This window comes from Brassica rapa, chromosome A02, assembly GCF_000309985.2.
Source record: "Brassica rapa cultivar Chiifu-401-42 chromosome A02, CAAS_Brap_v3.01, whole genome shotgun sequence".
Taxonomy (NCBI): Eukaryota; Viridiplantae; Streptophyta; class Magnoliopsida; order Brassicales; family Brassicaceae; genus Brassica; species Brassica rapa.
In genome coordinates, this window is record NC_024796.2 from 6605612 (window position 1) to 6618600 (window position 12989).

General features: G+C 36.7%; 3 protein-coding genes across 6 annotated transcripts; 1 reads left to right on the plus strand and 2 right to left on the minus strand.

Annotated features, from left to right (window-relative positions):
* Positions 1-64: 64 nt before the first annotated feature.
* LOC103851852 (calcineurin B-like protein 2) lies at positions 65-2591 on the minus strand. The gene is made up of 10 exons (XM_033283752.1): positions 2336-2591; positions 1659-1691; positions 1424-1576; positions 1229-1311; positions 1089-1148; positions 896-1004; positions 757-809; positions 610-690; positions 415-527; positions 65-274 (listed from the first exon to the last, which is right to left on the minus strand). The coding sequence occupies exons 3-10, from the start codon at positions 1545-1547 to the stop codon at positions 217-219; spliced, it is 681 nt and encodes a 226-aa protein (XP_033139643.1). The 5' UTR covers positions 1548-1576; positions 1659-1691; positions 2336-2591; the 3' UTR covers positions 65-216.
* A 716-nt stretch (positions 2592-3307) lies between these two features.
* LOC103851854 (ER membrane protein complex subunit 8/9 homolog) lies at positions 3308-4948 on the plus strand. 4 transcript variants are annotated; one of them, XR_004454754.1, is made up of 4 exons: positions 3310-3852; positions 3924-3957; positions 4354-4536; positions 4628-4948. XR_004454754.1 is itself a non-coding variant. In XM_009128724.3 (4 exons), the coding sequence occupies exons 1-4, from the start codon at positions 3361-3363 to the stop codon at positions 4656-4658; spliced, it is 750 nt and encodes a 249-aa protein (XP_009126972.2). In that variant the 5' UTR covers positions 3357-3360; the 3' UTR covers positions 4659-4892. The 4 variants fall into 4 exon arrangements, 2 of the variants coding, with proteins under 2 accessions (XP_033139642.1, XP_009126972.2); XR_004454753.1 differs by having other exon boundaries at positions 3329-3852; positions 3924-3983; positions 4628-4879; XM_009128724.3 differs by having other exon boundaries at positions 3357-3852; positions 3924-3983; positions 4370-4536; positions 4628-4892.
* Positions 4920-8841, minus strand: LOC103851855 (oligopeptide transporter 1). Its single transcript, XM_009128728.3, has 6 exons — positions 8711-8841; positions 8144-8344; positions 7598-8046; positions 6949-7046; positions 6294-6866; positions 4920-6207 (listed from the first exon to the last, which is right to left on the minus strand). Exons 2-6 carry the CDS (start codon positions 8211-8213, stop codon positions 5136-5138), a joined length of 2262 nt encoding a protein of 753 aa, XP_009126976.1. The 5' UTR covers positions 8214-8344; positions 8711-8841; the 3' UTR covers positions 4920-5135.
* Positions 8842-12989: the final 4148 nt, after the last annotated feature.

Sequence of the window (12989 nt, forward strand, 5' to 3'; positions counted from 1 at the left end):
TTGAAAACTTTACATATCATATACCAAGATGCATAAGTTGTACCTACAAACAGGTCTGAACAAAGACGCAGAATCGAAAATAGAGATTGGATTCACACAAAAAAAATCATAGAAATTTCATTTGTATTTTGCTTCACATCAAATAACTCAATGAAACAAATGAACAAGAAAAAAAACATATAAAATCTCGATGCTTGCTGTTTATCTTTCTCATCATCAGGTATCTTCAACCTGAGAGTGGAACACAAAGCTTGGAAACGTAGTCGTGATATCCCTGCAAGCAAAGCAAAGGCACAACAAGATCACCACCTTTGTTTACTACAATATATCATCCAGAAAGAAAAAGAAACCAGAGAAGCACTTGCTTTATATACTAGATCCAATCCTGGTTTACATAAATAGATAGAGACTCACTTGAGATACTGAAGAGTCATGTTCTTGAGCAGGCTGGGATGTCTAAGAACGAGGCTTCTCCACTCTTCCTTATCAATCTTCCCATCATGTTTTGTGTCTGCTTCTTCAAACGTCTGCACAATCAAATATTCAGGAGAATTAAATTTCAATGAAAATGACATTGGTTGAAGAGGAAAAAATAGGTAACTGAATAACCTTGTCGATTATATCCTCAATGACAGTATCCTTCAAGTTCATTCCAGATTCAGCAAGCGTAGCCACAACCATTTGTTTCAGCTGTGACACAATGTCAGTGAGGATGATGATAAAGTGCAGTCTTATTTGATGCTATTGAAACTTTACCTCTTGCCGTTCGATGAACCCTTGCTGCTTAAGATCATATAGCTGAAATGAAACTGCATAAACAATGTTTAAGTACCATGAATATGAAACAAAATCAATGGAGAAATGTGTTTTTCAACAAGCTATTAGGGAGACGTACAGTGGATTTTGTCATCTATAGGCGCATTAGGGTGGAAGACGGAGAGAGCACGAGCAAACTCCTCAAACCCTAGTATTCCATTATGCTTTGTATCAAACAAATCGAAAACCTACAAAACCAAATCACATCAGAGCATTACTTTTCAACTTGATCTATACGAAAACACTAATGAGGATGAAGAAAGAAGCATTACCCGATCTGCAAACAAGCTCTCTTTTTTGTTTGTCTTAAACAAAGCCAGCTGAAACTCTTCCTGATACAAACAAGAGATGAGGAGTCAGCTACAAGTAACTAAAGAATGTTGAAAAGGGTCAACACAAGCAAGCTCTCTACCTTGTTGATTAGTCCATCGTCAATCACGGCACTGCTGATTTTCTTGAACAGCTCATAAAGAGCTTCTATTTCACTCACACTGACTGCATCAGAAACAAATTCAAGAATGATTATCATTCCTCTAATGATTTATCCATAGAATCGTATTTAAAAAAAAAAGAAAAAAAAAAAAATAGAGAAGATGATGCGGCATACAAACAGTGTCTCTGGCAAGCAATTCAGGGTCACCAAGGCCACCAGGTTGTTTATACAAATCAAGATCAAAACACCCTAAAACAGAGGTGCATAAATGCTTGAAACCGTCTATGCACTGCGCCATGATTTAATGCAAATCAAAACTCTTCATGCCTGCAAAATAAATAAAAAGAAAATAAAAAGTTTTGCCAAGTGAAAAGCATAAACATATGAAGAGTTATAAAAGAATAATCACCTTGTAACCATTTCTTATTATGTCTGAGATTATCTGGAATATTAAAGAAAAAAAAGCAAATGAGAAGAAATCAGTCTAATCTTTTGGCGTAAGATTTAGTTAGGACAGGAGGATGAGACAAAGAATGTTGTATAATTCTCAAAGTCCAATAAGAAAGGGAACAAGACATTGCTTGCAAACTAGAAACTCGAGTCACTTTGTCATAATTACTTTATGTCCACATAAACAGAAACAAAAGCAATCGTTGAGAACGGTAAAGAAAATAATAATGCCAAGTCTCAAAAGCTTAATCCCCTCCCCCACTCACTCAAAAGCTTAATCCCCTCCCCCACTCAAGTTTTTTTTATCTTCCTTAAACATCACAATAACGGAACAGAGTTGAAGAGTTAAACCGAAAAATAAAATAAAACGAATATTGATATCGAAAAAACAATTGCGATGGCTAGTAAGAGATTCATAAAAGAAATCGAATTATACAATCCATACGGATTCAATCGAAGCATGTCGTAACATAAAAGCTATATCGATCCCAAAAAAAAAACCGATCTATATATCCCAGAATTATTCCGATTAGCATTTACATCCCAAAACTGATTCAGAGATAGAATCACGTTATGTAACTTAATAACAGTAGATGAAATGAAAATTTAAAAAAAGATTAAGAGATGAAAATTTACTGATTCAGATGCTTTGATCGATTCCCAATCTCAAGGCGACTGGAAGGTGGAGATTGGTAAAGGTGGAGGGAGACGATTCTGTAAGCAAGAGAAAGTTAAAAAGAACAAATAAAAACCTGACAAATCTTTTTTTAGCATTAATTAACTTTGTTTTAAAATTTAAATTATGCTGTTGATACAGTTGTTAAGCCAAAGGAGTGTTTATAAATTTAATTTAAGAAGAAGAAGCCATAACAACATGTCACACGTCGCATTTGTGGAGCATCCTGTTGTGTCAATGCTGAGCTGTATTCTTTAGACGACTTCCTTCTCAGTCGAGGCTAAATTTGCACTCCTTGTGGAACCGTTTAACTTTTGGTCTGGTTTGGTTTTTAATTCCGGTTTAAGTAATAGTCGAGCTGAATGACTGAATCGAACAATGTTTTCTTTCAAACAATTGAGCAAAATATCTTTTCTTTTTGTTCTTTTAGCAAAATATCTATAAATTTTAATTTTTTTCCATTTTGATTCCAACACGAAAATTCAGATATTCGTAACTTTACAAAGCAAAAATTATAATATATAATATCCATAGAAAACAAATCAAATCATAAAAGGAAAAATGGATATATAATTTGATTTGTTATATGCATATACATATACATATATTTAAAATTATATATATGAATTATATCATTATTATATTTTATGTGAGATTTACAATAATTTTATTTATTAAATTGACTAGTCAATTTAATTATTAGAGTTCTAAAAAAATAATAATTATATTTAATAATAAAATAATAATTTTACTATTATTTCATTTTTCATTATTTTATTTTATTTTATTTATATGGACCGAATCAAATATTCAGTCAAAAATATATAATTATTTAAATAACTACGGATCAAATTAGATAACTGATTAATCAGACAAAACGGATCGTATCAATACCTCCGTAAACTATCCATATGAAGAATTTTGTAACATTCAGAAAATGTAACGTACTTATTGAAAAAATAATAAAATTGGAAATCCGATATGAATGTGGTCGACCCGAACCCGGTTCAGTGGATCCAGATCCACTGTCGTTAACAAACAATCTCTCTATTCAAATCCCACCTTACTCCGGCGAGGACCTAACTCAGCGAGTCTCCGATCGAGTCAGATGGGGACGGGAACTAACGTCGAGTTGAAGTACGAGATCTCACAGAACGCATACATCAAACTCGTCCTCCACTCCCTTCGCCACAAAACGGCGGCGGTCAACGGAGTCCTCGTCGGTCGAATCAGCCCTAACGAAGAAGGCGTCGTGGAGATCTCCGACTCCGTGCCGCTCTTTCACTCCAACCTCCCCCTCCTTCCTCCCCTCGAAATCTCCCTCATCATGATAGAGGAGCATTACGTGGCTCGAGGTTTGAGTGTTGTTGGCTACTTTCACGCCAACGAGAGGTTCGATGACGTGGAGGTCTCTGGTGTGGCTAAGAACATTGGTGATCACATCTCTCGCTACTTCCCTCACGCACCGATTCTCTTGGTCTGAATCTCTCATTCCTTTACTTTTTCAATCGCAGCACTAGTGGTTTCTTATTGTTTGCTGTTTTGTAGCTGAACAACAAGAAGCTTGAAGGCTTATCAAAGGGTAAAGATCGAAGCCCTGTGATGCAGGTTTGTATTTTGATGTTGAGGGCTGTTCGTTTGGTTGCCGCAGGTACCGGCGGCAGCGGCAGCATCAACATTCTGCGTTAATTTTTGTTCGTTTTGTTGATGTACGTCTGACGCCGCGTCCTGCGGCTGACGCCGATAAAACCTACAGTTGCGACATAATCTGCGGCAGCGTCAGCGTCAGCGAAACGAATAACAACTGTCCTCATTGACGCTGCTGCTGACGCTGACGCCGAAACCTGCGGCAACCAAACGAACATGGCTTTAGTCAATTAAGGAACATATATATATTAATGAGCTTTGATATGGGATTTAGATTTACATGTTATTTAATTTTTTTGCATTTTATTCGTTTAGTAATTCTTTATGTTAGTGTGTGTATATTCTAGCTTTGTGTGAGAGATGCTTCCAAGAACTGGAGAGTGGTTGGAGCTGATGGAGGAAGCAAGTTGCTCTTAAAAGAGCCATCCGCCAATGTGGTTTTGTCAGATTACATTTCGTCTGAGAAGTGGAAAGAAGTCATAGATTTTGATGATCATCTTGATGATGTCACCAAGTAAGTTAGATACATACGAGCCATAAAAATAAAAGCTACAAACTGTGCAAGATGGTAATATCTCACTTGTTATTATTCACTGTAATTGCAGGGACTGGCTAAACCCTGGACTTTTCAACTGAACACGGGCTTGCAATATAGTTAATTAGAGTTTTGCTTTCATCATCTTCAGTCGAAAAACAAAATATTCTCAGACCCTTCTTGTTTACAGTTTCCTTTAAATCTTGTTCAAGTATTATCCAGAGCTTACAGAACAGAGGTCAGTTTACTTTTAATTGGTCACATCTTGAACCAAAATTTTATCATTTTAATGATATATTTTGGGGCTTGTTCTCGTGATCGATTTTTCTTTTGTCTCTTTGGTTGTCTCTTTGATCATTTAGTTGGAATGAAAAGCTATGCTTGATTTGTTCTTAAACTTGCAAAGTACATGGTTAAATCCTAAAGAACATGAAACCAAATACAATGCTTTACATTGCCTGAATCGCTTAACTTCTTTGGGACAGGTTCTTTAAACATATAGCGATCAGCAAAACGTTTTTAAAAAATATCAACATTAACCCTTTTGAGGCAACACTTGATCTGCATCAACCTGTGTTTTAAAACACAGGACAGCCTTCAATAACAACACCTTTAGCTGTCGGACAATGCGCTAAAGGACAATGGTCTGAGTTCTCAAGCCCCCACCAATCAGGTATGCTTATATCATTGTTCTGGAACGCAAAGAATATCAACACTCCCATAATGGCAGTACCTGCATCAAGCGCTGCAGAGAGGATGTAGTTGTGCCTCGCCCACCAACTCTTAAACCTCCTGAAGATGTAGTAGTTGAACACAACCCCAACGATGGTCCAAGACCAGTAATGCACAGCTTTGGCTTGCGGCATTGGGCTCACCGCTGAGAAGATCAAGGGGATGTGGATAAGCTTGAGCCATTTCTTCTCTGGGAACTTCTTTGATAGGTACCAGAAGGGAACTGGAGCCAAGATACCGATGAGGAAGAACCAGTTCATCCCGGGGTAGATACCTTCTTTGGTAAACATTCTCCTTGGGCCGATCACTCCCCATATGATGGATGCATTGTAGAACACTTCATCTCCAGGACAAGTCCATGGACTACCCACCGGGAGCAAATCAGTGTTACATATGTTCTCAACAGACGAAATGAGCCACCAGGTTGTTCCGAAGCAGACGGATGATGAAACCACGGTCGCAACAAGCTGGACGATGAACATAGATCTTGGAGGAATCTTCATGTAGTGACCAAGCTTGAAGTCTCCCACAAAGTACAAGGCTTGAGACATACTGATGTATCCGTACGTCTTGAAAGACACATTGGCTAGTGGCCTTCCCGGGTATAAGTAACCGATGATCAGTTCCGTTATAACGTTAAGACCCATCTGCTGGTTCGTTGTTGCTTGGATAACTCCAATAGGCAATGTGAAGAACATGGCGATGGCGCATGCGAGTACAAGCCCCCACCATGGAAGCTGAAGCTGCTTGTCAAAGCCCTCACAAGCGTAGAGTGCCAAAGCAAAGGAGATGATGAGAACTGCGATGAACCACCATTGAGGTACTGCTTGGTAGTTCTTCTTCATCAGTCTTGAATGCACATCTCCGAACTTGTCCTTTGTTGCTGTCGTTGCCTTCTTCCACATCCCCCATATAAACCTTGAGAATACAAACAACACACAAAAGAAGCTTAGAGAGAGTTATCATCAGATCATGTATTCATAAGATGTATAAAGATCACTTACTTTCCGTCATAGAGGGCGACATGAGAGATGGTGGCGAAAAGAGAACCAAAGCTGAGTCCATAGAGCAAAGCAAACATCACACTCAAGTAAAGCTTGCTGTAGTCATTGTAAGCATCAAGGTTGATATCAAAGTCCTTCTCGTTGAGGATGCGTGTAATGTTATAGGAGTGTCCAGTCTGATCAAAGGTCTTGGAGGTATAGAAGGGAAACTTCTGCGCATCGTAAGCATTAGACCAGTAAAAGATAGGCAGAACAATGTACAAGAAGATGAAGAATCCGGCAAAGAAGTTGGCAATGGCGAAAAACGGAACAGCCAATGGACTGCCTAGGAAACCAGCAACAGTTGACCAGTCAAGACCAAAGGAACCAATGCCTAGACCTTTGAGCCCCGAACCGAGGATCTGAGCAGTCACAGAGCTTTTCCAAATCCAGCAAACGAATGAGATTGCGGAGATGGAAGGGAAGAGGTAGCCAGGGATGATGTAGTAAGCAAAGCTGATGCCGAAGACAACAAGGAAGAACTTTAGTCTTGTTTGTTGTCCTTTTTGTAATTCCTCCTTCTCATGCAAAGCTCTGTTACACAAGCCAAAATGTTAAATCCGAGTTGAGAGACAGAAGAGTCATAAACCAGTGGATGGATGGGTGTGAAACAAACCTAAAGAGTGAGACTTGGACCAGGTTCGACGGCCACCACATGTAAGGAGATTCCACTAGGAACTTCCTGAAGATTCCAGCCCATCCATATCCCAACAACTGCATGAAAATGATTGTCAAAGATCAAGAACCGTGAAAAAATATTTACCCTAAATATTTTATTTTAAAAATGTATACGTGCGACAAAAGTAATCAAGAAGCATAAAGATTGTTTTTTCACCCACGAAAGTAATTTCATTATTTGAACATGCTAAAATATAATATCAAGAAATAAAAACAAAGGGTACTGGTATTTCTCTAAAATCAAAATTTTCGCTTTTTCACCACAAAAAAATGTTTTAGTAATATGGTATTTCTCTTTGGTATTTTATTAAAAAAAGGTTAAAATAATTTTAATTTTAAAACATGCAAAAACAAGTGTGCTATAATATGGTAGTTCTCTTAAAAACAATTTTCTTTGGTCACCAATAATAAGGAGATGTTTTAAATAATCAAGAAGTATAAAGGTTGTTTTTCATTCATTAAAACCTTAAAGAATATGATTATTAAAAGAAAAATAATTAAATCATAAATATTTCTGTTTTTTTTTTTCCTTCTTTTCATTGTTGTATTCAGCAAGAAAAAGAAAAACAGATATGGTCATTTAATACCTGAGTGGTTTGCGTCAGCAACATAGCGGCGGCGACACTGAGTTGACGGTGGTAAAAAGCTTTAACAATGGTTATAATACCGGTTGCATAAGCTCCTCCAGCGCCCGTATTAGCAAATATCGAAATGAGAACATGCTCCTTCACATTGAACGGACCAGGGTTAAACGACCACGACCAGTTCGTCCCAGGAAACCCAAATTTCTTTGTCGGAAGCGTCGCAGCCATGAGTTTCCCTAAGGGAAGAGTCACGATCTGAGCCGCAACTGAAGACACCCAAAGCTGGTTCGACCGGAAACTAAAGAACTGGTTAACGAACGCTAGTAATATGCAAGAGAGAAGACCGAGAAACCATGTTCGGAACGTTAGAACCGGTAGTGTTGGATCGTCGGTTATCGGGACGGTTAACCGTACTTCTTCAATGGGACTATCATTCTCCTCCTCTTCTTCTCCTGCACGTCAAATCAAATCCCAAAAACTCTTAACCGGTTCAACCACGGTAATAAGAACAAGAATCGAAACTAAACCGGAATAAACCGAATATATTACCGTGGATAACGACTTTGGACTCGTGAGGGTTGTCCTCGGAGGGTTTGGGTTCGTGGAAAACGCTCGTCATTGTTTTATCTTCAAGCTTCTTTTTCCCGTCCTTCACGATGGTTTTTTCTTTTGTAGAAACCGAGGTGTCTCCGGCGACGGTGACCGGAACTCTAGTCCTCGATAACCGACCGGAATTTTAAAAAAAGAAGCCTGAAAATTAAAGAACACGATAACGTTTTCTTAGTCCTGTCCAAATGCATCTGTGTATCATTGTTCCCTTCATATATAAACTTAAAGACAACTTAACACCACACGATCTTTTTGTCTTTTTTACCGTTTTACTATAATTAAAGTTGAGGATACCGTAACTAAAGGATCGGTTTTCTCTACCTTTGAATTTATTTTGAACCGGTTATTAATATTCTCTACGCAATAAAGATTTTCTAATTCAGAAACTTGGAATCTTCAGCTTATAGTCAAAGGTAGATTCTAATCCTATGTAGACTAGAATCTAAATCAAAGTATACATCTAGTGAGAAAGCAGGTGGAGATAGACAACACCTTTGGGAAACTTACTTGGGTCAACTCTACTCGTGTCAAGGTATTGGACAAGCCCTAAACCGCGATTACAGACAAGCTCTTACAGAAATTTGTGAATAATCCTTTGAGACGATGCATATTTATATAGGACGAGATGAAAATCTTATCTTACAGGGTATATTTCGCAGTCATTGCAGATTCTCTTTATTTCTATAAATAGATTTCAATATCGTTACGTTTTGATTTGATATTCTATTTTCGTACAATTGTATGCATGGTTAGTTATAGCGCATTGTCTAGATTCATTGTTAAGTTGCTTTTGCCAGCTCTATCGAGTTTGACTAAAATCATCTTTGGTAAGAAAGTTTGGATCGACCTGGCAGATTTAATTCCCTAACAAATACTAATCTTTTGGTAAAATCAAACTAGTCAACATAATATATGTCACTCCTGAATGTTAGGAGTTTAAAATTCAAATACACTATCAACTAAAACTTTTAGATTATCTAATAGAAATTTTAGATGTTATAAGTTAAATTATATTATAGAAAAATATTCTTTATAAAAATATAGAGTTTAAACTGTCTTAAAATGTACTACGGACATTTAGAACTCTCTAATCATTATTTTTTTTAAATCAAATATATTGCAACAAAAGTGGACGCCACATAGTTAAGGAATAGTGAATTTTAAAAAATTAACTATAGAAGATCCTACGTATGTACATATACACTATATGGAGCTGTCAGCTTATCGTGGACTTGGACTTTGACATGTAATTGGGACATATCTTATCGAGTTAGTCGACATATGTTTTATTACGATTAATAGACTATGACCCGTCCTTTAAAATGATTACTAGATTAAGCGGATATATTTTTTGTTTATTTTTTTTTGTAATTATATCTATGTTTAATATTAATTTAATTTGATATAACAGTTTTTAAAAATAAACAAATTATGTAATTGGACCAAACCTTTATTAGTTGAATATGTTTAATAGAATAGACAGAAACTTTTTACAACAGGAGAACCTTAAATTAAATCACTGGAGTGTGTGGAAAACTCTAATTTGTTTCTGTACTACAGTATAATAATATTTGCAGTAACCAAGTAACCACCATCCCATAAACTGAAACTGCGATAGGCAGCATATAATTTATGACAAATTTTTCAATTCATAGACCATCATGAATAAATTTAGTTTCATGAGATGTGTTAGTTATAAATTTACGATCTCAGCAAATCTCAGCAAACTACAACATGTTATTGATATACATGTACGTCTATAGTACTGATGTTAGAAAATTAGAATGAACACTAGCTAATCTCGATATATATATATAGATAAAACACTACATCTTGTTAGGTTAATATATATGAAAAAAGTTAGATAAAACATCAGTATAGATTGGCAACACCGTTTGTCCTTTAAAATTACCACATACGTATTTTGATTTTTAGTAATGTAGAGATTGATTGGTTTAGTAAAAGTATTACATGGATTAAGTAAGAATAGTGGGTAATAGAGATTTTTTCTATCATCATTCAAATATTCTACTTCATATAGATAGTTTATTTTACTGGAGGTCGATCTTATAAAAAAGGTAGGTTAGACAGAGTAAATGTACTTTCTACAATGTAAAATAAAAAATCAGAAACCAAAACAGAATTCTATGGTATGTATCTATTTTTTGAAGTAATAATAAACTATGAATTGTTTCTTTTAGAATCAAGCATTAAGGCTTCGAATGGTGACTATCGTCCCGTCCCGTTCCGCAGTTAACAATAACAAAAATCTCTGCATATATTATATATTTATACTAGGCATGGGCGTTCGGGTACCCGTTCGGGTTCGGATCGGGTAAATCGGATATCGGTTCTTTTTTATAACACCTCCTAGGTCCCATTTTAAGAAATTCTTAAATTCGGATCGGGATCGGATATAACACTTCGGTTTCGGTTTGGGTTCGGATTATACTGAAGTAACCATATATCAATTGGGTTCGGGTTGTTCTGTATCGGTTTCGGATTTAACTGAAGTAAAATTCAAAAGAAGACAAACTAAACAAAAAATTCTTGTAACTTAAGCTTAGTAGTTAGTACAAATGTTTGCAAATTGATCACATTGACAAGTGAAACATGAAAAGTGATCACGTTTGGACATTATAGCAAATATTAGCAACATAAAGTAAATTGATCAAGTTAATAACTAAGAAACATGCCACTCAAATTTAGTAAAAATGTTTGCAACAACACACCAATAGACTGCAACATAAGTCTCAAACCAAAAATAGCAACACAAATTTTTAAAATGAAAACTGCAACAAAGTCTCAAACCGAAAAGAAACAGAGGAAAACAGAAAACAGAAAACAGAAAACAGCAACATAGACTGCAACATAAACTGCAGCCAGCTTGTGGCGAAGGAACTTGGTCATATTTGGGAAGAGCTTACTCCTGATAAGCCATCAATTCCTCTGATCCAAAGACAAAGATAGGCAGATCAATATACAAACCAAATTTAAGCAAATATATTACAAGTTATAATGTTAGATCACATACCTCTTTCAATTTTTTCTTGCTCTTCAATGTCTTCCAGAATTTCTTCATTTGTAAGCACCCTTGACTCACAATGAATGTCTTGCTTCAACCATTGCTCGGTACACATCAATACTTCAACCATGAAGTGAGTAAGGCAGCTCCTAAATGGGTCTATGATCCTTCCACCAGTACTGAACGCACTCTCGGATGCGACAGAAGAAACCTGCATTGCAAGGACATCCTTTGCAATCTGTGACAGTATTGGAAACTTGGTACAGTTTCTCCTCCAGAAAGAAAGAACATCGTACTCTACACCAACAATCAACTCTGGATTCTCAACTCCTTCTTTCAAGTACACATCCAGTTCATCCCGCTTCTCTTTCACTCCAATCTCCTTTAGCATGGACTTGTACATTCTGTCAATCCTCTTATAACCTATACCATCATCAACTAAATCAGGTGTTATCATGGAGAGTTCTCGAGAACTCTGAGATGCTTGAGTGTTGCTGGTAGTTGCTTGATCGGTCTGCCCACTTGATGACCTCATATGTCTTTCACTGTACTCCTTAAACAAACTTCGCAACACACTCATCACAGACTCGTACATCTCTTTCCCTTCCAAACTGTCCTCCCCATAAAGCTCATCAAAACACATCGTCGCAAGCACCATCTTCTTTGTTGGATCAAAAACTGTTGCCACAATTAACATCTTGTTGATGTTCTTCAATCCATCCCAATACTTGTCAAACTTCTTGAACATCTCCACTGCCTTATCCTTCAGTTCATGATCCATGCTTTCGCTCAGCGCCATCAGGTTAGTTGCTATGGTCACAATCTCTTCATAACACCGGTAAGCATTAAGAGATGTAGACGCAGAGACAACTAAGGTCGAGTTGTAGAAGATCACTAGAAACCTGCATAATCTTTCTATTGATCTCCAGTCATGGTAACGTGGAGGTCCTTCTCTCTTTTTTCCTTTGTCGGTCAGCTCCAAAAAATGATCGTTGTAGAGCTTATCTTCTGCCTCCATCTTATCAAACGCAACTCTGAACTTCAATGCCGTATTCAACATCAGATAAGTAGAGTTCCACCTAGTAGTAACATCTAAAGGCAAGCTTCCTCTAGTCAGTCTACCCGAATCAACTTTCTGCTCAAACGATGTTATCCTATTCCCTGAAGCTCTAACATAGACTATAGCATTACGAACCGCAGTCACATTCTCATCTGCATCAGCCATCCCATCCTTCACAATCAAGTTAATGATGTGTGCACTACATCTCAAATGCATGAACTCTCCATCTAAAACTAAAGCATCTGGAGACTGTGAAGAGAATTCAGCCTGAAACCTTCTCAATGCAGATGAATTCGCAGTAGCGTTGTCAACAGTTGCGCAGAACAATTTATTGATTCCCCAATCAGCTAAGACCTCTAAAAGAACTCTAGAGATTGTCTGACCTTTGTGATCGATGACATGTTTGAACCCAATGATGAGCTTCTTCAGGCGCCAAGAAGAATCAATGTAATGAGCAGTCACCACCATGTAGCTTGCACCTGTGAGTAATAACATACACATTTAGATCAATTCGATTTTTTAAAATAACAGACATTAAGATCAATTCAAAGTTTTAAAATATCAGACACATTTAGATCAATTCGATTTTTTAAAATAATAGACCTTAAGATCAATTGAAAATTTTAAAATAACATACACATTTAGATCAATTCGATATTTTAAAATAACAAACATTGAGATCAATTCAAAATTTTAAAATA

What these genes read in the sequence shown, in the direction of transcription:
- LOC103851852 (XM_033283752.1), bottom strand. Translation starts at nt 1,547, where the DNA reads ATGGCGCAGTGCATAGACGGTTTCAAGCATTTATGCACCTCTGTTTTA. An exon ending in GGTTCATCGAACGGCAAGAG is followed by an intron (nt 691 to 756) that starts GTAAAGTTTCAA and finishes ATTGTGTCACAG; the next exon opens with CTGAAACAAATGGTTGTGGC. An exon ending in ATGACTCTTCAGTATCTCAA is followed by an intron (nt 275 to 414) that starts GTGAGTCTCTAT and finishes CTTTGCTTGCAG; the next exon opens with GGATATCACGACTACGTTTC.
- LOC103851854 (XM_009128724.3), top strand. Translation starts at nt 3,361, where the DNA reads ATGTGGTCGACCCGAACCCGGTTCAGTGGATCCAGATCCACTGTCGTT. An exon ending in CTCACGCACCGATTCTCTTG is followed by an intron (nt 3,853 to 3,923) that starts GTCTGAATCTCT and finishes GCTGTTTTGTAG; the next exon opens with CTGAACAACAAGAAGCTTGA. An exon ending in ATCGAAGCCCTGTGATGCAG is followed by an intron (nt 3,984 to 4,369) that starts GTTTGTATTTTG and finishes TGTATATTCTAG; the next exon opens with CTTTGTGTGAGAGATGCTTC.
- LOC103851855 (XM_009128728.3), bottom strand. Translation starts at nt 8,213, where the DNA reads ATGACGAGCGTTTTCCACGAACCCAAACCCTCCGAGGACAACCCTCAC. An exon ending in TGCTGACGCAAACCACTCAG is followed by an intron (nt 7,047 to 7,597) that starts GTATTAAATGAC and finishes ATTTTCATGCAG; the next exon opens with TTGTTGGGATATGGATGGGC. An exon ending in GTCCAAGTCTCACTCTTTAG is followed by an intron (nt 6,867 to 6,948) that starts GTTTGTTTCACA and finishes CTTGTGTAACAG; the next exon opens with AGCTTTGCATGAGAAGGAGG.